The sequence below is a fragment of the Talaromyces atroroseus genome (genome assembly GCF_001907595.1).
Source record: "Talaromyces atroroseus strain IBT 11181 chromosome Unknown scaffold_19, whole genome shotgun sequence".
Lineage (NCBI taxonomy): Eukaryota > Fungi > Ascomycota > Eurotiomycetes > Eurotiales > Trichocomaceae > Talaromyces > Talaromyces atroroseus.
The window spans coordinates 357353-381797 of NW_017971451.1; the positions used below are offsets into that span (position 1 = coordinate 357353).

Consider the following 24445-nt stretch of genomic DNA (forward strand, 5'->3'; position numbering starts at 1 on the left):
CGGGGGGTAGGCTCCGTGCTCCGTCGGATTAATTCTGATGTGCGTTTTTATTTTTCTGCTCTGAGAGGAGCTTGTTGTTAAAATCTTGTATTACAACGCTATGGGTCTAGATTACATGACAGTAGTATTCAATCTCTCGTCTTATTGTAGTGGCCGGTCAAGTCAAAACATAGAATCAAGCAAAATTGGTTCTAGATATGAGTGTCTCAATGAAATTTGGATTTGTAGCAAGAAGTTGTGTCGGGCAACACGACTAGTGACCTTCGACCAAGCAGCGCATTCCGCGAGGAGTGGCCATGAAATACATCAAAGGGTTCATCTCCTCCAAGGTCATGCCTTCGCGAGTCGACAGGTGAGCCTCGGGGAACTTCTTAAAGAAGAGGGCGGCGCCCATGCGGATCTCGATTTTGGCAAGATGCATGCCAATGCAGACTGTGAAAGATGGTTAGTTGATCATTCTGATTCCGAAAACACACTTATAACAGCATGTATATTATGGTAAAAATAAAAGGACCTAACATACCGCGAGAACCACCTCCAAAAGGAAGGAATGCATCCTTCATTTCACGGGTGGGATTGAACCAACGTTCAGGCTCAAACCTAGATATGACATATATCAGCAAAAGTCAAACCTTGAAAAAACATTTACTGAAGGGGGCAGAATACTTCTCTGCATTGGGAAACGCATATTCGTTTCGATGCAAGCTAAAGGCCTGGCTGGAAACAGCGGTGCCGCCAGGAATAGTATGACCAGACAGCTCAGTGCCCTGAGTAGGAACGACGCGTGGCAATGGAGAGGGTGTGGCAGGATAGAGACGGAGAGTCTCGTTCAGAACAGCGTTCAAATACGGCAAGTCCTGCACGTCTTTGTGGACCAAATTGTCCGGAAGATCAGCAACTTCAGCGGCCAGTTTCTTCTGAACTTCTGGATTCATGCAGACACCGAAGATGAGGTACGTCAAAGTCACGGCAGTAGTATCGCTTCCAGCAGCAATGTAGCCAACAGCTTCGCGGACAATCTCCTGGTCGGTTAATCCTTCCTTTCCATCTTTGCCACCATTGTACAGCTTGGTGAAGAGAGTTGGCTTGGGGTCGACGGGGTTCTGGGCAATGATTCCCTTGTATCGCTTGATTGACTGGTCAGCGTAGTTGCGGATACGGGCACCAGCTTCTGTGGCTTTCCTGAACACAGGGAGAGGCAGGACCTTGGACATAATCTCGATGAATGGGAAGATGGATCGCAGAGCCATCAAGCGGGAGACGTTTTGCAGATCGACAATATATTGCGTTTTCTGCTTGGATCATCAGCATGTGTATTGATCCCTTATGCGAAAGAGGTATATTCATTACCTTTCCAAGCTCCAACATACGGAAGGATTCACCAAAGGACAACTCCCCAATCACATCCGTAGCCATAAAAGTCCACCACTTGAAGATGTCGGCGACACCCGTGTTGTTGATCTCCTCTTCGATGCGCGCAATGGTCATGTAGATACGCTGGTTGATAATGGGCTCCATCTTCAGCAGACTCTGCTCTGAGATGGGACCCGACAGCATGCGACGACGATCAGCGTGAAATCTTGGATTTGTTGTGCTGAAGAGTGTTTCAGAGCCTTGATAGCCCAGTTTGCGATACCAGTTTGATTTGAGATAGCCTGCGCCAACCTTGTGGATTTCTCGTGCTGCGCTGACATCGGAAAAGTCGAGCTCGTTGGGACCGATGCGAACGACAGGTCCTGCAGGCGTCAGCAATGACCCTTTTTTTTTCTCCTGCAACGTGAATTATACTCGCTGTTTCTGTTTGAACGTACCATAAATGCCATGCAGATTCTGGATGTAGCGTGGTCGGTTTCCTTTGATGAGCTGGTACTGGGTATACCAGTTGGTCCATTTTGTGATCTCAGGCCCAGGCAGACGAGCTATTGGACTTGTGTATGTCTGATATATCACACGCTATAAAATAGAAGATGAATTTAGCATCAATATGCTGCCTTTCCCGTTGGATACTCTCTGTCCTGGGTTTGATATATTCTTACCAAAACATAAAGACACAACAATCCTCCCAGCACGGCCAGTGTAGGAACAAGGCCTAGAGAAAGGAGCGCCATGGCAATATCAGTTTATTCTCGTCTCTAGGGAACAAGAACGAAAAATAATGTCGAGCAAGTTTATTGGCGTCAGATAACGTTGGCGAGATGCGATATCTACGTACTATAAGCACGTATATTGAGGAACCACGGGTCATATAAGCTCCAACAGCTAGTTCAAACTTCAAAGAGGCTGTCAAACGTTGTACACTGCGAATTCCATTGGCCAACTCTCAAAGAAACCAATTACTCCGAACCGATCAAAGAGCGGACCGTCCGCAGGCAAATCCGCTCGCCGCTGATTGGCTGGTAGCTAGGGCTTCGTGATGCATGGGGCGAGATGGAGAAGTACGAAATTGCACTTTGAACACAATGTAGTCAGATCAACGTTCGGAGTTTCTTCTAAGTTACAGAAGCGTACGTCAAATCAGAATTCCTCGTTCTTATGACTTTGGGGCTGCAAAATTATGTGTGCTCTTTTAACTACGTGTCTTGTACTGCGTCTTATAGTATGTAGACAGCGCCAAACAGAAGTTCTCGATGTATATAAGGAAAGTTTCCTATCTTTCTACAGGGGTGCTCACATAAGATTTACTGTGTGTGTAACCAGGTATAAGACGCATCTTGCTACATCAGCGGAAGAGAAAATCGAATATCTTGAGGAAAGCATTAATCTGAAGAAATGGCACAAATGGTAACCACCTGGACTCAAACAGCGCCAGGAGTGTACGAGGCCAATTTGGATGGCGCTGAAACAGTATATCGCAAGACGGCAACTGTGTTTGCTCCTCTGAGCCGCGAACACTGGCGTCTGCACACTATCTGTCGCTTCAACTTTGGGCCGGACTACATAGGGCCGACCGACAAGGAGACAGCTCTGCGTCAAGCATGGAAAGCCCTGCGCTATGAGTTCCCCGGCATGGCGGTTGCTCCCGACGGCTTCAAGAAGATTTACAAGACCCCCGATGCTCAGACAACACAGCAATGGCTGGACCAGACGTTCTTTGTGGAAACGCAGAGAACAGCTGACGAGATCATCTCCGAGGCTGTGCCCCTGCAGGAAGTTCCTAGCTTGTACTATCTACCAGCCACTTCAGAGATTATCTTCTTCATCTCGCACTGGCGCATCGATGCAATGGGATCATGGATGGTCACGGACCGTTTCTTCCACCACCTCGCACACCCGGCGGCAGACGAGTTGCCCGCTGTTCCACCCTCCGACGAGATAGACAGAATCTCTCCTAGTCTAGAGGATGCAGCGGGTTCGCCCAAAGTCTCAACCCCCGAGATGGACAAAGTGGCTGCTGAGCATATTGCCGCACACCACCGTAATGCCATTCAGATGGGCGGCATGCCCTACAAAGGAGATGGCACCACGCTGCCTGGAAGTCCCCAACGAGAGGCACTAGTTTTCACTACTGAAAGTACCCAGCGCGCCATTGCTGCCTGCAAAGCCCGCGGCATCACCATCACCGCTGCCATTCACGCAGCGCTGGCCGAGACGGTCTTTGCTATGGGATTGCCAGAGTCGCGCGAAAACGATTACGTGACGGTGATGCCAGTGAACCTGCGAAACTATCTGAAGGCTCCTTATAGCGGAGACGGCCATGCCCTGCAGACCTACGCCGGCAGTATTACTCCACGAGTGGCGCGTCACGCTACATTCGCCGAACGCACTGCGTATCTGATGGAATACTACAAAACGAGGTACGACGCCAAGTTAATCGAATGTCTAAGGCCCATTTATAAATACCACGCCGACGCCCTGTTCAAACCGCGGCCGGCCTCGACCACGGCCGCCAATGGAGAGGCGCCCTCAGCTCCTCCTCCGCGGCCCCCGAGCGGCATCTCGATCAACAGTCTCGGCGTGGTTGAAAAGTACTTTGCTGGGAAGTACGGGGATGCGGTGGACGTCGACACATTTACTTTTGGGGTCAGCATGATTACGCGGCAGACCATGTTGTATGTGTGGACGTGGAAGGGCCGATTGACGCTGTCTAGCGAGTATAACAGCGCTTACCATGAGCCGGAGGAGGTGCGGGAGGTGATGTTGTCGATTAAGAGGGTGCTTGAGAAGGAGCTGGAGATTTGTCTGGATGAGGTGGAGAACTAAATAAAGGGTTTTCATTTTGACTGTATCAGACTGGTCATTTAGTAAAGAATATTGTGTGCTCTCTGTCGTCTACTTGCACAGAGGATACTGAACAGTTAGAGCGAATACTTTATCATAACGAATAGTCTAGTCTCTCTGGGGTACACCTTACCTTATGAGGTATAATGCCTTTAATTTTATATGCAAATTTATCTCTGCCAAGCTCTGGTGCTCATAGTGGGTGTACTCCATAACGAACATGCATATGGAAGCCGGGCTATGCCCGAGTAGGCAGGTGGAAAGAAAGAAGAATCTGGACTGTGGCCAATGACCAAGCGGCTTATTCAGCGTCTAACTATTTATAATGGCCTGAGGCCAGACCTTCCCCGCCGCATTTGCGGGGCCAGGCCCCACACATTCGTGGATGACGCACTTGATGCATTCGAGAGCATCAGAAGTGCAACCTTTCTATAGATCAATAGTCCCGGACTGTCTATAGAGCGGTGACATGGTCAATATCTGCCATGTGTCTGTTAGCAGGCGGTGTGGGAGATGATATAGCTACGTGCCGGGCATGTAGATACGCATAGGATGCACCATGACGAGGTCCTTAAGAAGAGCGGTATGAACGCCAAAAAGCACTGCCTGTGTTGGTTCTCGACCAGCCCACATATTCGGCATCCAATAGACGGATTGCACAAGACATGCAGTCATACGTGTCCCAGCCAACGAGCATCCCGATTCGTAATATGCCCAACGACAGCGGTTGGCTCTGTCCAGTGCGTGCGGAGAGAGCACCTAGACCTGCATCTCTTACAAAACCAATAATCAGCTGATCATTCATCCTGCTGCAGAGCTTACTCTCCTCTCTATATTAATCCCCTCCTTCCCCCGCCTTTTGTGGTCTGGGTGTAGGAAAAAGCCCTCAAGTTTATATATAGTTACTCTTCGTGAGGGTAGCCAAACTTTTTATTTATCGTTTTCCCATCAGGTGTTTTTTTTTAAGCATATCACAAGAAGATGGCCGAGTCCAAGTGCCCCGTCCATGCGCGTGTTCTCAATGCCAATGTCGCTGGTGCTGGCACCCGGAATAATGACTGGTGGCCAGACAGGCTACAGCTGAACATCCTTCGTCAGCATACACCTGTATCAAACCCGCTGGGCGAAGAGTTCGACTACGCCGCGGCATTCAACAGCCTCGACTATTTTGCCTTGAAAAAGGACCTGAATGACTTGATGACCGACTCGCAAGACTGGTGGCCCGCTGACTTTGGTCACTACGGTGGCCTGTTTATTCGTATGGCATGGCATAGTGCCGGTACATACCGTGTGAACGATGGTCGTGGCGGTGGCGGTCAGGGCCAGCAGCGCTTCGCTCCACTTAACAGCTGGCCGGACAACGTCAGTCTTGACAAGGCCCGTCGTCTGCTCTGGCCTATCAAGCAGAAATACGGAAACAAGATTTCCTGGGCTGACCTGCTTTTGCTGACCGGCAATGTCGCCCTTGAGTCCATGGGTTTCAAGACCTTTGGCTTCGCTGGTGGTCGTGCCGACACATGGGAAGTAGACCAGTCCGTTAATTGGGGTGGCGAGACGACATGGCTTGGTAATGATATCCGCTATGGCGCCGGCAATAAGGGCACAACCAAACCGGGGACATTGTCTGGTGATGAACCGGGCCATAAGAATATTCATACTCGTGAACTAGACCAGCCTCTTGCCTCTGCTCACATGGGCTTGATCTATGTCAATCCTGAGGGACCTGATGGCAACCCAGACCCTGTCGCCGCTGCCCGAGATATCCGCACCACCTTTGGCCGCATGGCTATGAATGACGAGGAGACAGTGGCGCTCATCGCAGGTGGCCACACCTTTGGCAAGACTCATGGTGCCGGTCCGACCAACAAGGTTGGCCCCGAACCAGAGGGCGCAGATATCGCACAACAGGGATTGGGCTGGAGCAACGCCCATGGGTCCGGGAAAGGCCCTGACACCACCACCAGCGGTATTGAGGTTATCTGGACCAAGACCCCAACCAAATGGAGCAATAACTACCTCGAATACCTCTTCCGCTATGACTGGGAATTGACCAAGAGTCCCGCCGGCGCCAGTCAGTGGGTGGCTAAGAACGCTGAGCCTTTTATCCCCGACGCATATGATCCATCCAAGAAGCACCGACCAACCATGCTCACGACCGATCTTTCGCTGCGCTTTGACCCAGCCTACGAGAAGATTTCCCGCCACTACCTGGAGAATCCCGACAAGTTCGCCGATGCTTTTGCGCGCGCCTGGTTCAAGTTGCTTCATCGCGATGTCGGTCCTCGCGCTCTTTATCTAGGCCCTGAGGTTCCCTCTGAAGTGTTGAGCTGGCAGGACCCCATCCCAGCTGTCGACCATCCGCTCATCGACAGTCAGGATATTGCGTCTTTGAAGGAACAAATCTTGAGCACCGGCATCAACCCGTCCAGCCTTGTCTCGACTGCCTGGGCATCCGCGTCGACTTTCAGAGGCAGCGACAAACGCGGCGGTGCCAACGGTGCTCGCATCCGTCTCTCTCCTCAACGCGACTGGAAGGTCAACAACCAGCCCTGGTTGGCCGAGTCCCTTACCGCGCTCGAGAAGGTGAAGAAGCAGTTCAATGACGCGCAACCGTCTGGAGGAAAGAAAGTCTCGCTCGCAGACTTGATTATTCTCGCGGGCTCCGCGGCCATTGAACAAGCCGCTCACAATGGCGGATACTCCATCAAGGTTCCCTTCACGCCAGGCCGCACGGACGCATCTCAAGAAGAAACCGACGTCGAATCGTTCGGACACCTAGAACCCATCGCAGACGGATTCCGTAACTATGGCGGCTCGACATCGCGCGTGCGCAGCGAGGAATGGCTCGTTGACAAGGCACAACTCCTGACTCTGTCTGCACCCGAGCTGACTGCTCTCGTGGGCGGTTTGCGTGTGCTAAACACCAACTACGACGGGTCGGCGCATGGTGTCTTCACCCGTCGACCGGGCCTGTTGACAAACGACTTTTTCGTCAACCTGCTCGACATGAACACAGCCTGGAAGGCGGTTGGTGGCGATGGTGGCAGCAGCACAAGCGATCTGTACGAGGGCACAGACCGCAAGACCGGCGCGAAGAAGTGGACTGCCACTCGTAACGATCTCGTGTTTGGCTCGAATGCGGAGCTGCGCGCTATTGCCGAGGTGTATGGCAGTGCAGATGGCCAGGAGAAATTCGTCAAGGACTTTGTGGCTGCTTGGGTCAAGGTGGCCAATTTGGATCGGTTTGATTTGAAGTCGAGCAAGTCGTTTTCTCTTGCTCACCGTCTTTGAGTTGATTTTGTTTTTGCTTGGTGATGTCGTTGAGAGACTAGCTCTATAGTAACTAGAATGAAGAATCAGATCCATCCATCCTTCTGACTACTACCCAAATCATGTATCTAATAGTGGCTATACAAGTTGTTGAATGAGCAAACATATGGTCGTAACTGTCACATCACCCAGCCCACTTGTGACCTAGGGTTCCCTTCGCGGATAGTCATAAAAGGTTTATCGTCTCGGATGCCATCAATGGAAAATTGTTGATCAGGATACAAGGTCGACTTCTTCCCTCCAATATTTGAGGCGTCTACGGCTGGAAAATACTAGAAGGGAGCGTATCGCCTGCTCACATTGCGTGGCTGACCAGGCTCACTGCTCAAACTCCTCGACAAAGCGAAGAGGCAAGAAACCGAGTCAGGAGCATTTATTTACGCTGTATTATCGTTCTCCAACCGTCCTGGATACTGTTCGAACCGAATCATTTGGCTCGCGAGGACGGGAAGTGGTTGGTTGCAGGTTATTAGTTAATTACACGTAACTTCAACTAAGTTAATAACGTAATCGGTAAGCGAGCCGTCACTATAAGCGAACCGTCATTTTTTTCTGAACACCAATATTATATTGATTCAAATTATTCAACGCGTCAATATGCCACTAATTCGCAATAAAAGCTCAAAAAATTTAGCTAAGTAAGAAGGACGAATCTTATTAGCAATCTCTAATCTAAAAAATAGATAGATTTTATGTGTGGCTCAAGCTGCAAGGATTTATAATATCCCCCAGATAACTCTACAGAACCGACTCGATGGCACTCAACAAAGATCTCTCGTATACGCCAATAGCTATAAATTAGCTCAATCTAAAAAAGAATCGCTTGTCAAATAAGTACTTGATTTAGATTAATATAGATTACTCCCCCAGTATTCTCTCGTACAAGAAATGGCTAATCATCTTCTCTCACAACATGGAGATCAACAGGTTGAAGAAAAATGGGTATATAACCTCATTAAACAGCGCCCAGAGATTGATTCTAAATTCTCATGAAGATACAACTACGAGCATACTAAATATAAAGATCCAAAGATTATTCAAGAGCATTTTGACCGCGTACGAGATGCTATATCTTAATATAGAATCCTTCCAGAAGATATTTATAATTTTGATGAGACGGGCTTTGCTATGGGACTCTACACAACTGCAAAGATTATTACTGAAAGCGATCGATATGCTCGGCCAAAGCTTTTACAGTCTGGAAATCGAGAATGGGTGACTGCAATTGAGGCCATAAATTCAACTAGATAGGCCCTGTCTTTATACATGATTTTCAAAGTAAAGAAAAATATACGATTAGACTGGTTTAACAAGCTTCCAGATGATTAGAGAATTAATATTAGCGACAATGGCTGGACTATAGATCAGATAAAATTAGAATGGCTTAAAACCCATTTTATTCCTCTTACTAGTGATTATATATTGGAAACGTATACTCTATTGATTTTTGATAGCCATAGAAGCCATTTGACTGCAGAATTTAACTATACATGTATAGAGCATAAGATTATTCTAATCTATATGTTATCTCATTCTTCGCATCTATTATAACCTCTCGATGTCGGCTGTTTTATGGTTTTAAAACGACATTATGGGCAATTGGTTAAACAACAAATAAGGTATGGTTTTAATCATATCGATAAAATCGACTTCTTAACGGCATTCCCACAGGCTTATATGGTGGCATATAAAGCTTAAATTATTTAGAATAGCTTCACAGCTACTGGATTAGTGCCTTTCAATCCAGATTAAGTTATACAACAACTTATTATTTAATTAAAGACACTAACCCCTTCTCTAAGTCAATTAAGTAATATATAATCTTCTTGTTTATAAACCTCTTAAAATATATATTAATTTATATATTAGTTAATAACAATTAAGAAGTATATAAATGAGTATATAAGGAGCCTAAATCAGATAATTAATCAAGCAATTATATGCATGTCAAAAGTATATGAAATGACTATGAATAACCTCTTACTCATACAGAAAGAAAATAATAATTTACGAGCTGTGTATGAAAAAGAGAAGCAAAAGCGTAAGAGATCTAATAAACAGATAACTATTAAGTAAGGGGTTACTAGAGAAGAAGCTTAAGCGCTTATACAAGGTTTAGTTAAGACATCTTAAGCTGCTCTTACTGCTCTGGCCAAGCCCCAGCTCCCAGCTTCTCAACCAATCATATGCCGCCAATTTCAGTGTAGTGGTTATGGAATTATTGGGCATCGAATTAACCAATGTCCTAATCGTACTAGTAGTTAATTTTTTGTATGAGAAATGTATGTGGATTTGCAAATTAGGATTTGAAATCAATATAGTATTGGTGTTCGGGAAAAAATGACGGTTCGCTTACAGTGACGGCTCGCTTACCGATTACGTTAGTTACTTAGTATTTGGTAAGCAGTCCAAGAAATGCGCTCAAACTGGCTCGTTCCGATTATAAATGACGCTTCAGGTTAATAAGTACCTCGTGGGCACGCTGTCTCCTAAGGTACTCTGACTATTTATCTGACTACTTCCTCCCACGATGGGGAATTAGCTTGTTTTGGATTCAACCAACACCGCCATCTACTTGAAATCCAGACTTACATTCAGGATGTACACACTCCCCCCGCTGCCTTACGGCTACGATGTAAGTGTTGAAGGAAAGCAAAAACAGCCCAACCAACGACTCCCAAATGACTCTAATTCTCAATCAAGGCTCTAGAGCCGGTGATCTCGAAAGAGATCATGACTCTGCATCACCAGAAGCACCACCAAACCTACATCAATAACCTCAACTCGGCTCTTTCAGAGCAGAAAATTGCCTCCACTGCCAACGACATTCCCAAGTTACTCTCACTTCAACAGAAGATCAAGTTCAATGGTGGAGGCCACATAAACCACTCCTTATTCTGGCGCAATCTTACCCCACCAGGAACAGAGGAGGCTGACATCGAAGCCGTCGCGCCTGGCATTAAAGCCGCAATTGATGCTCAATGGGGCAGTGTCGAGAAATTCATCACTGAGTTCAAACAGGTGCTTCTAGGTATTCAGGGAAGTGGATGGGGCTGGCTAGTTGTCAAACACGGACAAGAACAGGCCAGAAGCCTGGAAATCGTGACAACCAAAGACCAAGACCCCGTGGTGACTCCGGATGATAGTGTTGTGCCGCTTGTTGGAGTTGACATGTGGGAGCATGCATACTACTTGCAGGTGAGCATTATGATTATGTTTTACTTTGGATACTCTCCCTCTTCTGTTTGTCTCAAGAGACTAACCGTCTGTCTTTGCATACAGTATCTCAACAACAAAGCCGGATATGTGACCGAGATTTGGAAGATTATCAACTGGAAGGTCGTGCAACAAAGGTTCTCGCAAGGCATTCAAGCCGAAGTATCCTTCAAGCTATAGAGTTTGGATAGTATCGTCTTATTGACTACTAGGTAGTCGTCAAATAATCAATTAACATCATGAATGAGATTGTCCAACGCAGATGTGACCTAATTACTCTCCAAGCGCGAGACAACACTTATTCATGCGCCCCACGGTTTCCTATTTCAATTCCATCCAATAACCCCCTTCCCTACAATGTTAAACCTGCCCATACTATCAGATGGCGAGAGTAAAGTTGCCTGCCTTCCAACAATGCCCGATTCGGAAACTCCAAAATCGAGTCTAAATGGAAGTTTGAATTCGATCCGTCCCACCTCCTCCTCATAACGTGGACTCAGGTCGAACGAATATAGTGGTTTGCTTTTCTCCAGGTCTTTTGTACTCATAAGATCGCCGTATTTCCTTGCATGATTCTTTAGTTGGGGAAAGCAGGAAACACGACAGAACGAGAACGATGCCTTACTCAATCCGGATCGTAAACCTTGTGACACTCCGTAGAGCGTGGAGAGTTTGGATATCGGACGAACTCAACGTAGCGTGAGTCTGGTCAGAGGTATCCGGGTTTTTCAACGAAAGCACCAAGGCCGAGGGAGTTGTCGCTTGTTGGCCCTGGAAAGGAAACATGGCTGCGATTAAGCCGCCTTGGCTGACGCGAAAGTTCATATCACCACACATGTTGTCCGTATTTGTGATGCTGAGTATTTTCACAGAAGGCGTAGGTAAACTGCAGGTATGTATACAGAATGAAAGATGAGACCAAGTCTTGTTGCTAAAGCCGTATAATCTACTCACATTCCATACCAACCGTCGGCCTCGGGGGGACGAATCCGTGCACATACAGAATTGATCTTTGCGTGAACGTACCAATACAACCTTACTGGTCCTATGACCGGTGGTTTCTAATTGCCACGCCCTGGCACGATTATTAGCTCAATTATGCTCGTCTGCCAAGGTACCGACCCAGACAACCTTGGTGGCTTAGGAGTCTTCCATCAGGGTGCACAATACACTAGGCTGATTCGAGACATACAGGATGAAGGACACTCAAACTTGCATTGCCAATTACTGATATTGGTTGTTCTGGATGTGCAAACAGAGATACATAAATACATACGTACATACACATATATATATGTAGTCTCGTTCCATCGAGTTGTCTTCTGGCAATCGTTGAAAAGTAAGCCAAACCTTGTTACACGATCACTTTGATAACTGGGCTCAGGGCATTAATAACCGGTGGAAAGACGCATCTTTATCAAGGGAGTCCGTTCATCGATAAACGTCTAGCTATCGTACACTTCCCATCAAAGACGACTCCGATAAATTTCTTCATCTCCAGAAAGGTAAGGTGCTTGTTGCCAGTAATGACACCGCTCAGGTAAATCCCTAACCCCAGACTCGTCCTGCATGGGCCCTACATAATCGCTGCCCAAATTCTGGACCCTTAACCCCTCCGTTGCAGGCGGAAAATATGGCAGTCCATGTGCATTTGGCGTGCCCGTGGCAGCGAACTGGGTGATGTAATGCTGTAATATCATTGCAACGGTCGCGTTAACTCCATCTACTGCTGATTCAAAATCGTAAAAGGTGTATGACAAGTCCGCCCCGTGAACAGCTGGCGGCACCGAGAAATGGTATGCGTATGTTGCAGGCAAAAAAGCCGCTTGGTTCATGTAGCGAGTGTTACAGACCTGGACTGCGTCCGCAATGGTTATGTTGTTTCGATCAATTTGAGTTGTGTATCCCTGACCGCCGTTGAATATGGGTGGATACAATGTTTGTGTGATAAAGGACAGTTCTGCAGGGCTGTCTGTCAATGATGGAAAGACAGATTGTAGGAATTCTCGATACGAGGAGTCATTGGTGACTATAGTACTGGGCACAAAGCGAGAGCCTTCATCTCCCTTATGCCCGGTCATCACATGAACAGTCTTGTCGAATCTTCCTCGTTGCGACAGTTTGCTAGGGAGGTCAGGGACATAATCGCCGTCGACGGTGATACCTCACATAAGGTTAGTAAGACAATGCATAGAATCAAGATTGACACAGGGATTCCCGAATGCATGGGTCTTGTGAAGATGAGAGGAATTTACCGAATGTAAATGTCCCAAAGACAGGCGTGTTCCCAACGACGAGAGCATTGAGCGTCTGCAAGTCGGTTGTTGACATACTCTGTAGATCTGCAATTGACGATACACTCCCATACTTGGCCACGCTGCTCACATAAGAATTGGCGTATGGGAGTTCCGGCACAAGAAACGGGCTTTGTGCAATGGCCCCTTTGAACAGAGACTTGCCATCAATGCGTCCTCCGTACGCTGTCAGATGGGCTTCAACAGATCCACCACCGGCCGACTCGCCTATGATGGTTACATTATCTGCATCACCACCGAACAGATGAATGTAGTTTTGAACCCATTCCAAAGCAAGGCGCTGGTCCAGCAAACCAATATTGGAAGTCACTTCCTCGCCATTCATCCAACCCTGGGAGCATCTGTCATTTTTTTTCCTCTCTCTCTTTCTACGGGACACACTCACAAAAAGATCAAGGCGATAATTGATCGATACCAAGATCACTCCTTCTTGATTATGCCACTCACTTCGTGCTACCAAGCCGTTTCCTCGCCCGCTCGCATCTTTCCAGCCAAGCGTATAGCCACCCCCGTGAATCCACACGAGCACCGGGGCACGTCTTGTTGCTCTTGCTCGTTCCTTCCACACACGTTGGGGCAATAAGACGTCTAGAAATAAACAGTCTTCGGATGTGCGCGGGTTCACCGGTGGAAGGTTCTCTTTGGTGACAGGCACAACTGTGCCGTACAAGAGCCATCCCGGCATAGCCTGCGGGCAGATGACATCGCGTGCATTTTGAACTGTGCTACGGTTTCTACCTGGGACAGTTGGATGCTTGAAGCGAGGGGCCTCGGCGTAGCGAGTTGCTCTGAAAGCGAGTTATTTTTCTGTATGTGTGCATTTATTTTAAAAGGCTCGCCTACCACGCTTTGGCCCTGATTCACTGGCCGAGGAAAATAGAAGATGGCCACAAGGTAAACAGCGCAAGCAGAAAAGCAATCAGTGAGGTGGCCATAGTATGTGAGTATTATTTTATCGTCTATGTGATTGAAAGAAAGCGTGCTAGGTAGGTAATTGCGGTGGTTGCACAAAGCATGCGGTAGTTATAAGCTTACATGGTTGCTGCCTAAGGCCTCCAACTCGAGTAAACAAGGAAATATACACATTCACACGCATGTTTTCACAATATACTAATCAGATTGTAGATTATAGATAGAGAAACTGATTCTTCATACTATTCTGCAACTTGCAAAATTTTGATTGAATTACAACCATAGTGAGAGCTTCGTCGAGGCAAAAATTCAGAAGGAAACAAATAGAGGAAAATAGATGCTTTAACTCATACTTCTTATAACTAACTTCTTCCTACTTAGTAAGCTAGATAATTTGGCCCTGTATTTCTTTAACTGCATCCCATAGTTCTTCGGTGAGATCCAGCACCTTCGCTGGCAAAGAGCCCTTTCGGGCCATTTCCACCATTTCAGATATCTGTGGTGTCTTACTAGCACCCAGAATGATGCCATCATCATTCGACAACGCGGAGTGATGGGCAATCCATCGGATAGCCACATCGAGAGAGGATAGGCCGCATGCTTTGACTTTTGTATCAAATGTCTTCATCGCGTCAAGCAATTCTGCCGCTTCAAACAGTTTCTGTGCTGCTTTACCGAGTGGGTTCTCATCTCCAAAACGAGTGCCATCATGCTGGTTGTTTACTAGTTTCCCTGTAAGGAAGCCTGCCGCGAGTGGCCTAGATTATTTCACGTGTCAGATTATAAGATTGGACCGAGGGTTTGAGGTACAATACATACTGAAAGGCATTATGGGAAATACCATTAGCTCGGAGGATTGGCAAGAGCCTTGTCTCCATTCCTCGTGTGATCAGATTGTAATTGCCCTGGTAGCAATTGGGTTTCTGCCAGCCCTGATGCTCACACAGATCCAAAAACAGCTTGTAGTGTTTCAGGTTGCATATTTGAAATTCCCTACTAAATGTCATCATTATAGGTGCATTGAATTGGAGCAGATCAGTTGCACTTACAGCCTTGCAATGGCCCTGTGATATCTGCCTATTAAACTCTTCTATCTGCTCCTCCAGGGGCGTCGCAGGATCAGGCCGATGTACATAGAGGACATTTACCTATGCATATCATAGCATCAGAGACAAAAGAACCACATTAAGACCCGACTTGCTTACCCCTTCTACCCGCTGAAGCCGCCGCAAACTCGCGTTGACTGAATGCTGTATAGCTTCGCTGCTCAGATCTTCACTGCCATCTGTCTTCGTGTCCGTATATATCTTGGTGTCGACCGTGAACTTGCTCCCCAACTCCTTTGACACCTCGCCAATCAGCTGTTCCGACCTGCCAGGATTGAGCGGTGGGTAGCGGGTGCCGGTGTCAAGACGGTAAATGTCAAGCGTTTCGAGGGTTTGGAGAAGGGCTGTGACTGATTCGGCGTTGTGGAACTGCGTCTGGTCCATGCCGAGCGTGGCTGTTCCAAAAATGAAATGGGGTGCCATCTTCGTTCCTCGCTTGTTTCGTTCTTTAACTTTGAGTGATAACTTGGTTGTTTTAGGCAAAGAGACAGACAGTAGTTATGTTACACTTGATTCTAAGGAGATGTCCGTCAAAAGGGAACAAAGAAAACTTAAATATACATGATAATGTACCGGTATGTAATAGGCATTGCAAAAACCGCAATACGTACTAGTAATTAATACATGTACTGTACTGACCGTAAATACCGAACTACTCCTCTCCGCGCAGTAACCATCCACCATTTTGCAATCCCTAGAAAATACCTTCGGGATCATATTTGTTGGCTATCTCTCTCAGCCGCCCCAGATTTCCCTCACCATAGCCGGACAAGACATTCTGGCCGTCATAGGCATCGTTCATGAACCGATATGCAAGGCTGGCCCCATCGCGCGACGCTGACGCGGCAATGTCGCTGCCAATATGGTGAATGAGCTGCATTACGCCTCCATCGTCGTCAGGCGATGTCCACTGCGCCGTCACATGGAACCCTGTTGCAGCCAAAACAAGTTCTTAGTCACTGGAGAGAAACGCCGTAGGCTTGAGAAGAATTCTATACTAACAGTCCTGATCGACATCGCTCAAGTTGAGTGGCGTGTTCGACGATTCGCGCACGGCGTACATGGATATCGGCTGTGCACCGTAAGCCATGCTCCAGCCGGCGATCATGGCTTGTTTTGCATACGCCGCAAAGGCCGTATAGCTTTCCTGGTACGTTGCTTTGTCAACTGTGTGTGGCAGCGAGACTACGTAGTCCCTGATACGTTGGCGATTAGGAAACCAGCCGCAAAACAGAAAGAAAGAAAGAAAGAAATGGTAAATAAATTACACTTACCTTGATGGGGGTACTCCTGCATCCGGATATTGCAAAGTGTCGAAATTGGCCGTCAAATCGGCGACAGTTCCAACGGTGGCATTGATCATCACTCCGGCCGGATTGATGTTATCGAATGGACTGAACACTGATGGTCCATGTACATTAGGATTGAGATAGAGAAAAGCAACAAAGGACTGTGCCTCTGTCGTGTCTTCTGACAATTGATAGACGATATTCGCATTGGTATCGTTAGCACCCAGTCGCTAGTACTCAACTAGCGCTTCGAGTAGCTGCTCATTCTTGTCGGCGGTATACGGAAGTGCCGCATACCACAGCTTGTCAATTGGCTGTGTCTTGTAGGTAAACGAAATGACGATCCCATAATTGGGACCCCCGCCACGGAGAGCTCAGAGTAAGTCCGGGTTGCGCGTTTCAGTTGCCTGCACAACCGACGAATTGGCCAACACGACTTCTGCAGCAATGACAGATGCTGCAGTGACGCCGGCCTGATTTGTGAACCATCCAATTCCACCGCCGAGTGTCTGTCCACCGACTGCTGGATTGGGGCTTCGAGCGCCATTCACTGACACCCCTGTGCCGTTCAAAGCGCTGTAGACAGCCCCCCAGCGGCTGCCAACGCCGACGGTCAGGCTTCCTTTGTCTGCGCTGAGCGAGATGCTGTTGAAATTAGCCACGTTGATCAAAATGCCATCGTGATTCGTGCTGCTGTGGTTGACGTTGAAATCATGTCCTCCGCTTCGCACTGAGAAGCGCGTCTGCGTAAACCGAACAATAGCCATGATTCGTGCCACTTCTCTTGCGTTCATTGGAGACACAATACATGAAGTATTCTGCCAGCAATTATCTGACCAGTAATGCCGGGTGATGTTTAGGTATAGTGTTGACTGTTGAGTAATGTAGCCGGGAATCGCATCTCGATTATCAGGGTAATGGAATAATAGTTTCGCAAGACCGCAAGCTCTCTGGGCCCTGGAAGACGTGTCCGTGGTATTGAAAGGCGTCTGTGCTGCCTCTTTTAGGGCAGATAGTGTTGATATATCGCTGAAGCCTTTTGTCAGCTGCTGCCATGCATCATCCGCTTCCACGGCGCCGATTGTAGCAAATATTCCAATGAGAATAGTAGAAATTAGTAACTTCATCATGCCTAGACCCCCCTCTTTTACCTATCTCTTTCTTTTCTTTGTTCTTTGTTAATCCTATTGTTTCGAAGGGACCAGATTATCAGAGAACAGCTCCTTGTTACAGCGGATGTTTTCGGATTCTTTCAACTGTCGACGTATCCTATTTATATGTAATCAGGTAAGATTGTAAGAATCTTTGGTACATTCCACTACTTTGCCTTAAAAAAAAGGCAAGTATCACTCTAGCCGCCCTAAGTAGCGATTCTCGTCAGCTGGAGGATTGCTTAACTACGTACATCTGCATGTAAAAAGATTATTTTCACTTGTGCTCAATTCCGTTCACATTCGGTCAAAATGGGATCTCTTCATAGGATGGAAACAGAAAAACATGAATGATTCCATACTGGATGACGCTTAACTTTAGACTGATAGAAACCATTCCATTTGCTCTGATGTCGGATTCAGGGTCCCAGTACCGATTATCTCCTGTACGATTTCAGCCATCACAGATAACTGCCTCGATTGCACCAATACCCCAAGCCTAAAAACTACAAAGTGTTAGCCCTCTTTCATTGAACCTCTTCACTTCAGTCTGGTCGTACTCCTTCTTTGACTAAGACTCTCCCTCTAGGGTGAGAACACCGCTATCACAAGCTTGAAAACAGCCGCGATGCGTACTCCGACATTTTTTATTCAATATCAACCTTACTCCATGCAGCTTTTTCTACATCGCGGACAGACCTCTAGTATCTTCTTAAGAGACTGTCGTTTAGCTTCTGTGCCTTGCCCTTTTACTAGATATATCTTCCTTGATTTCGTTATTTGACTCAGTTACATTCGTTTCCAAACTAGTCTATGCAGTGAGCATGATTACACAAATCGTAGTTGATAAAAGAAAAGCAGCACTTGTATTCCTCATAATTGTTGTAGTCTAAATTTGAAGTCCTAGGTCTTCAGCAATAATAACAGCTGCCTTTTCTCCGATTGCGAGAGCGGTTGAATAGGTATTCGCGCCGACATTTTTCGGGCATATCGACAGATCTGAAGTTTTGAATTAGCTATGCAGTAAGAATGGATGAATGCTCACATACCAGCAACTTTCAGACCCTGAACACCATACACGTTCAATCTGTCATCCACCACACCGCCAGCTTCTTGTTTCTTCATTGCGCAGGTGGCCATACTATGCCACGAAGTAGCCATCCTTTCACGAATAAAGTCCCGGATTATATCATCATCCTCGGGAGAATAGTCAATAGGCACCGCGAAGCACTTTTCTTGCGAAAGAGTATCTACGTACTCATAATTCGCCTTTGAATCGGAAGGAAACACTGGCTGGGTTGACTCCAGGATTCCACGGTAATGAGACATACGTCTCACGATTTCACGCTGCAGCTTGTATCCATACACGAGCTGCTCAATATCTGCTGGATGGGAAAGATATCCAGGGTCAAACACTGGCGGCTCGAAAGGAGAGCTCGATTTGATGTGGATCCAGCCATGAGAATACGGATACGCGTTGTAACATCCACAGGTGAAATAGTCTCCAGGTACAATGGTTGTGTAGTCACCAACATAGCCAGCAAAAAGACCAAGCATCATCAAAGGCTTTTCGGGACGATTTTTAAACTCCTCCTCCCACAATTTTTTCAGAGGTGGAGCAAACGACTCGATGTCTTTCTCTGTCGGCCGCATTTTCCCAAAACAATCCATTCCATTCCAACCGAGCATGTATCGCTCTGAATCGGCTTTCTTCTGGTTCAATGCCTCCTCCAAGCTGAGCCCTCCACTGAGCAGCTCATTTACAGAGGCACTTTTGGGAGCGCCGGACTTGTACGTGTATAGCAACAAGTTATGGTCCTGGTAATTCGAACCTACGCCCGGTAGATCAGAGACCACGGGAATTTGCAGCTGGGAGAGTAAACTTGAATTTCCAACCCCTGACCGTTCGAGAATCTGGGGCGAGCCAAGTCCGCCGGCAGAGAGAATGACTTGCTTTCGAACATAAACAACCTCTGTACGTGAAGTGCCTGTCTCCTCGTTGACCACGTATTCGATCCCGTTGGCACGCTTGGTCTCTCCGTCGAATAATATCCGGGCTACCTTCGTGTCCGTGGCAACTTGAAGGCCAGTGTTACCTGCGTCTAGGATGGGATAGATGAAGCCATGAGGGACATTTTGCCGCAGTCCGTTGCGTTTGTCTACCCACATGTTCCATCTCTAGACACGTAACATTCGCTTAGTGAAGGTTTTCTTTTTTTTTTTTTTTTCTTATTCTTTTTCTCTATGGCTGGCACAAACTTACACCCACAGCGTGCGATGATTTAAAATCCTGCACGTCCGGTGTTACTCCAATACCAATACCGTCGCAGGCCTTGAAAAAGTCCTGCTGAAATCTGGGTTGCGAGTTTGATCCATCCGAGACATGTAGCTCCCCATCGTATCCATGAAGGGTCTTGTCGATGGCGGGGTCAGTATCTTGAAAGTTTTCAAACTAAGGAGTCGTCAGCCAGAAAGTAAAGTCCCTGTCGCAGTAACGAGAGCTCGTCGGCTTCAATTGACATGCCTTTTTGAAGAAGGGAATCATATCCTTTCCCGTCCACCCTTCTGTCTCCCAATCGTCAAAGTCAATCTCCTGCGGTCGCACGTAGACCAGGAAATTGATTGAGCTGCCTCCGCCCAGACATCCGCCTGTATGAACAAAGGACCTACGGCCATTAAGATACTCGGACGGTTCGGACGTGTAGACTGTGGAAGTCTTGGAACCGTTGGCGAGGTTGGTAGCGAACAGTGCGGGGTTGACGACGCCGGGGTTGTCTCGGACATCAGGGCCATGTTCAAGGACCAGTATGGCGAGACTGGGATCAGCTTTGGCAAGTCGCGCAGCTACAACGAGGCCGGTAGTGCCACCTAAGCTTGAGAATTAACTGTAGTTCACCATCAACGAGGAAAATGCCCCGGCGAATGCGCACCTCCGGCAACCACTACGTCGACCTCTTTGGGGATATTGGTGCTCTTCAACATTGTATTGATGTCAGATATATATGATATCAGTTGTGTTTGAAATATTTCAATGCAGGGCCGTTATTGAGATTGGTTTTAGGACTGCAAAGACAGCCTTCCGACTGCAGACTGCAAGACTTATAACATGTACCTGACCTCATGGCCAAAATGATAGCAAATCAATCCAGCGCCAACTGCAACCTTGCTATTCAGGCCTCGCCCGTGAGGGGACGAGTGCATATCTCTTACATGCATAAACGCACTAATGTCCGATTACAAGGAGCCAAATCCCCCACAACGATTGGGCAGCATCAGGTGTGAACCGTGTGACAGAGAGGGGTCTAGGTGCATGATGATGAAGTCTGTATTTGTCTACGCCACAGGAGATAAAAGTAAGACGCTCACTAAACCATCTCCAATTGTCATAAATCCATTACGACGGAGTCCTACAGGCCGTTCAGCTAGCCAATGGAAGTATACACGTTCATCGAAGCGGGGTGCCGTTGCAACAATATGCATGCATGCATGGGCACCACGACTCGCTGTGTGGTGTTCTTGTTTGATAGGCGTCCTGACATTACTCGCAAGCTGAGTTGTAGTTCACTTTTGTCTTTCCGCTTCCGGTGCCTACATACCACGATCCTAGCAAATCATTCTTGCGGGTATTCTGTACGTCGCTGCCTACAACGATGGTATTGCATGATGGTCGTGATTTGGCGAATCAGGGATGATAGCACGTCAGAATCTAGTTTCATACAACCGCATTGCCTTGCATGCGCACTGGCGGCTACACGATTCGATCCCGTATCGCCGTAGCTATTGCGAACTCAGGAGATACTGAGAAAAGAAATTCTAAACGAGAGAGAGAGAAAAAAAAGAAAAAAAAGGTACGGCTAGGTGGATATAGCTAGTCAGCTATTTCGTGGCGTTTGGTGAGCAATGGTCCGTAAGCAAAAGAACCGATTTCTAATGTGGCCTGTTGCCAAATTTGGACATATCCGAATCTAGATTTCATTACTATCTACCAAGTGACTAAGATGCTAAGTAAAGGTAAATTTAGGCCTTTCTGCTCTCGTGCGGCTTCCAAATTTCTACTTCACCACCTCCACGAATAACACCAACACGCATTGTAGAGAGAAGATTGTGGGCGGCATTGGTGTGATTGTAGACACCTCCATTGAACATTGCCGTAGCATCCTTGCCAATAGCAGATTTAATCAGCTTCCCACCAGGGTGCTCCTTGACAAATTTCGTGACATCGTGAACCACGCCGGCGATGGCAATAAGAGCTTTCCCGTCTTTGGCCTCAGCGACGAAATCAGACCACCCCATCACCGGCAATTGCTCAAGCGGGACACCCCAGTCCAGCCTGACTCTTTGCTGGTCCAGTTTCTTTTGTAGTTGTTGAACACGGCCCTTTTCGATTTCATTGGCGCGGAATTGCTTCAGGTTTGTGGCTAGGCCGAGTTGCTTCCACGCCCAGATCGACCATTTAGTAGGATCGTACTGCCACCATTCAATTGCGTTACGGTAGTCGCACGGAAACTTTAAGATATTAGTTTTGTAACTATAAGGTTGAGACACGGAAAGGGCAAAGAGGCATACCTCGTGATGGAAATTATGGTAGCCTTCGCCGAGAGTGACGAGCGCAGTGACAACGTGGTCCCGGGGAGAGTTCCTATCATCAAAGGGCTTGAATATGTCAGATAGAGAGAGACAAAAGAAAGGGCAAATTATTAAAATACAAACCTGCTCTCCAAGCCAGTGAGCAAGCGAGTTGACGCAAAATGTTGCCTGCTGAACGAAGAGGAAGCGGAGAATCCCCGCGTATACTAAACCTCCTTTCCAATCCCCCCAGCCTAATCCAGCAATGAGCATTGGGAACAGCATTCCAAATACCAATATAAACGCTCCATAGTGATTGTGCTGCCAAACAACGACAGGATCGTGATTTAGATCTGAAATATCTGTGCGCCCACGGTTCTTTGGATTCTGCTTCAATATCATCCACATAAAGTGCGAGTACCAGATACCCTTGTTGACACTATACGGGTCTTTATTGGTATCAGTCCATCGGTGATGCGCCCTGTGCTTGCTGCTCCACCAGCGAATGGAACCTTGCACGGCACCACCGCCCACGCAGGCCAGGAAGATGCGGAGTGGTAGACCTCTAAGCCGGGGGGGTTGTTAATATCTGCTCCGGCAAGTCCCAGAAATTTGGATTTCGACGAAACTTACGCTTGATATGAACGGTGTGCCCAGAGTCTGTGGTAGCCAGCGGTAATCCCAAGCCCAGTCCAGAAATAATAGATAACCGCCCAAGCAGCGGTAGGCAATCTGAGGGGGGTCCAAAAGACGGCGATACAGCCAGATATAGGAACAATCAATATGAGAGTCGTGTTGATCCAGTTGACATGCTGATGCCAGTTGCCCAGCGTGACAGGCTGCTCACTGATATGTGGCTTTGAACTTTTCGGTTGATTTTCCGCCATCGCGAATAGATGATCTAGTTGTGTGGAAACAGAACAAAATCGGAGAGAAACCGAAAATTGAAAGAAGTCGTCAGCGGAGGATTATATTTCATGTTGTATTTCCAAGGTAGCCCCCCATAAGGTGAGTTTGTTGGGTTGTTGGGGATGTCTTTTTGACAGCGGATTATGACCGCTATTCCGAATACAGCATGTAATCCACAACCAACACCGTATTTCACAGAGGTACACCTAATTGGCCAGAATAGACATCAGATACGTGTCTTAGTTGACCCCTATTCTAATCATAAATATAGCTTCAAGTAACCCCCTAAATATTCTCTTTAATTAGATATACAGATTATATAATATTCTCAATACTAGCTAATACAGCATTCCAAATCTATTATTATAATAACATATCTTAATAGCATTAAATTTCACTAATTTAGAAAAAAAACTAATTAACAAAATACAAAAGCTTATAAACAGCCAAATTCTAATTATTAAAGCTATTCCTAATCTACATATCTAAGAATCACATCTCTGCCAATCCATAATTCTTATTAAAAATAGATACTAGTAATCTTATTAAAATATTATAAATTTAGCATTAAAATAACAGTAATAATTTAGAAAAAGATTAACTTAACTAAACAATCATATTAATATAATTAATTTAAATTAATTTAAACTAGAATAAGATAAGAAAAAATTTAAAAATATATTAATCTTAATTTTAAAAATCCTAAATTAAATAAATATCTTCTTATTTTTAATAATCTTAAAAATAAAATCAAGAAGGCTAATTATAAATAAAAAATAAAAAAGTATAAAAAAAAAAAATAAATCCTTAAAGCTATTTTTTTTTATATAAATAAGTTAGTGTCAGAGAATCAGAACGTCACAGCCAATGGATCAGGTTAGTCACTACGAGACTAATGCACATCAGAACAAAGGATTACCCACGAAGCCTTAGGGTTAAAGCATCAGAGAAATTAGAAGATTTCTATAATAGCTATGATCTATAGATCAGAGAAATCAGAGGATTTCTATAATAGCTATAATCTACAGATTAGAGAAATTAAAGGATTTCTATATTAGCTATAATAAAGGAAAGTTATATAAGAACACTTATTTATTATATATTTAGTTTTCTTTTATTATCTTGAATTAATTATAATAATTTAAATATATAATCTTCTATTAATTAGGATATTTATAGTCTTATTCTTATTTCTTTTATCTACTAAAATCTTTTAATCTTAAAAATCTATTAATTTTACCTATTTGTCAGAGAATCAGAACGTCACAGCCAATGGATCAGGTTAGTCACTACGAGACTAATGCACATCGGAACAAAGGATTACCCGCAAAGCCTTAGGGTTAGGGCAACAGAGCCGGCAGAGCCATCTGTTAGTAAATGGATATGATGGCTATGATCGAGCAAACAGAGCCATTGTTGGAAAATGGATATGA

The 24445-nt window shown here is 46.2% G+C and overlaps 8 protein-coding genes across 8 annotated transcripts, besides 4 other annotated features; 3 read left to right on the plus strand and 5 right to left on the minus strand.

Annotated features, from left to right (window-relative positions):
- Nucleotides 1-253: 253 nt before the first annotated feature.
- UA08_09251 (P450 monooxygenase) lies at nt 254-2108 on the minus strand (the record flags this gene model as incomplete). The annotated part of the gene is made up of 6 exons (XM_020264239.1): nt 254-432; nt 524-600; nt 667-1292; nt 1351-1736; nt 1812-1953; nt 2037-2108. 6 exons carry the CDS (start codon nt 2106-2108, stop codon nt 254-256), a joined length of 1482 nt encoding a protein of 493 aa, XP_020115633.1.
- Nucleotides 2109-2769: 661 nt separating this feature from the next.
- Nucleotides 2770-4200, plus strand: UA08_09252 (hypothetical protein; the record flags this gene model as incomplete). The annotated part of the gene is made up of 1 exon (XM_020264240.1): nt 2770-4200. One exon carries the CDS (start codon nt 2770-2772, stop codon nt 4198-4200), a length of 1431 nt encoding a protein of 476 aa, XP_020115634.1.
- Nucleotides 4201-5199: 999 nt separating this feature from the next.
- Nucleotides 5200-7509, plus strand: UA08_09253 (Catalase-peroxidase; the record flags this gene model as incomplete). The annotated part of the gene is made up of 1 exon (XM_020264241.1): nt 5200-7509. One exon carries the CDS (start codon nt 5200-5202, stop codon nt 7507-7509), a length of 2310 nt encoding a protein of 769 aa, XP_020115627.1.
- Nucleotides 7510-8050: 541 nt separating this feature from the next.
- Nucleotides 8051-9932: a repeat region (Identified by RepeatMasker using a combination of RepBase library and repeat library created with RepeatScout).
- Nucleotides 9933-10147: 215 nt separating this feature from the next.
- Nucleotides 10148-10944, plus strand: UA08_09254 (Superoxide dismutase; the record flags this gene model as incomplete). The annotated part of the gene is made up of 3 exons (XM_020264242.1): nt 10148-10183; nt 10252-10746; nt 10831-10944. The coding sequence occupies 3 exons, from the start codon at nt 10148-10150 to the stop codon at nt 10942-10944; spliced, it is 645 nt and encodes a 214-aa protein (XP_020115628.1).
- A 1286-nt stretch (nt 10945-12230) lies between these two features.
- On the minus strand, nt 12231-14014 carry UA08_09255 (hypothetical protein; the record flags this gene model as incomplete). The annotated part of the gene is made up of 4 exons (XM_020264243.1): nt 12231-12928; nt 13020-13410; nt 13465-13867; nt 13944-14014. The coding sequence occupies 4 exons, from the start codon at nt 14012-14014 to the stop codon at nt 12231-12233; spliced, it is 1563 nt and encodes a 520-aa protein (XP_020115629.1).
- A 362-nt stretch (nt 14015-14376) lies between these two features.
- On the minus strand, nt 14377-17513 carry UA08_09256 (hypothetical protein; the record flags this gene model as incomplete). The annotated part of the gene is made up of 8 exons (XM_020264244.1): nt 14377-14749; nt 14811-14950; nt 15041-15139; nt 15197-15543; nt 15803-16027; nt 16100-16293; nt 16372-16616; nt 16803-17513. 8 exons carry the CDS (start codon nt 17511-17513, stop codon nt 14377-14379), a joined length of 2334 nt encoding a protein of 777 aa, XP_020115630.1.
- A 913-nt stretch (nt 17514-18426) lies between these two features.
- UA08_09257 (hypothetical protein) lies at nt 18427-20519 on the minus strand (the record flags this gene model as incomplete). The annotated part of the gene is made up of 5 exons (XM_020264245.1): nt 18427-18536; nt 18587-19715; nt 19801-19973; nt 20058-20405; nt 20468-20519. The coding sequence occupies 5 exons, from the start codon at nt 20517-20519 to the stop codon at nt 18427-18429; spliced, it is 1812 nt and encodes a 603-aa protein (XP_020115625.1).
- A 1035-nt stretch (nt 20520-21554) lies between these two features.
- UA08_09258 (Acyl-CoA desaturase) lies at nt 21555-22990 on the minus strand (the record flags this gene model as incomplete). The annotated part of the gene is made up of 4 exons (XM_020264246.1): nt 21555-22043; nt 22104-22190; nt 22248-22668; nt 22737-22990. 4 exons carry the CDS (start codon nt 22988-22990, stop codon nt 21555-21557), a joined length of 1251 nt encoding a protein of 416 aa, XP_020115626.1.
- Nucleotides 22991-23143: 153 nt separating this feature from the next.
- Nucleotides 23144-23853: a repeat region (Identified by RepeatMasker using a combination of RepBase library and repeat library created with RepeatScout).
- Nucleotides 23834-24257: a repeat region (Identified by RepeatMasker using a combination of RepBase library and repeat library created with RepeatScout).
- Nucleotides 24254-24427: a repeat region (Identified by RepeatMasker using a combination of RepBase library and repeat library created with RepeatScout).
- The last annotated feature ends 18 nt before the right edge of the window (nt 24428-24445 follow it).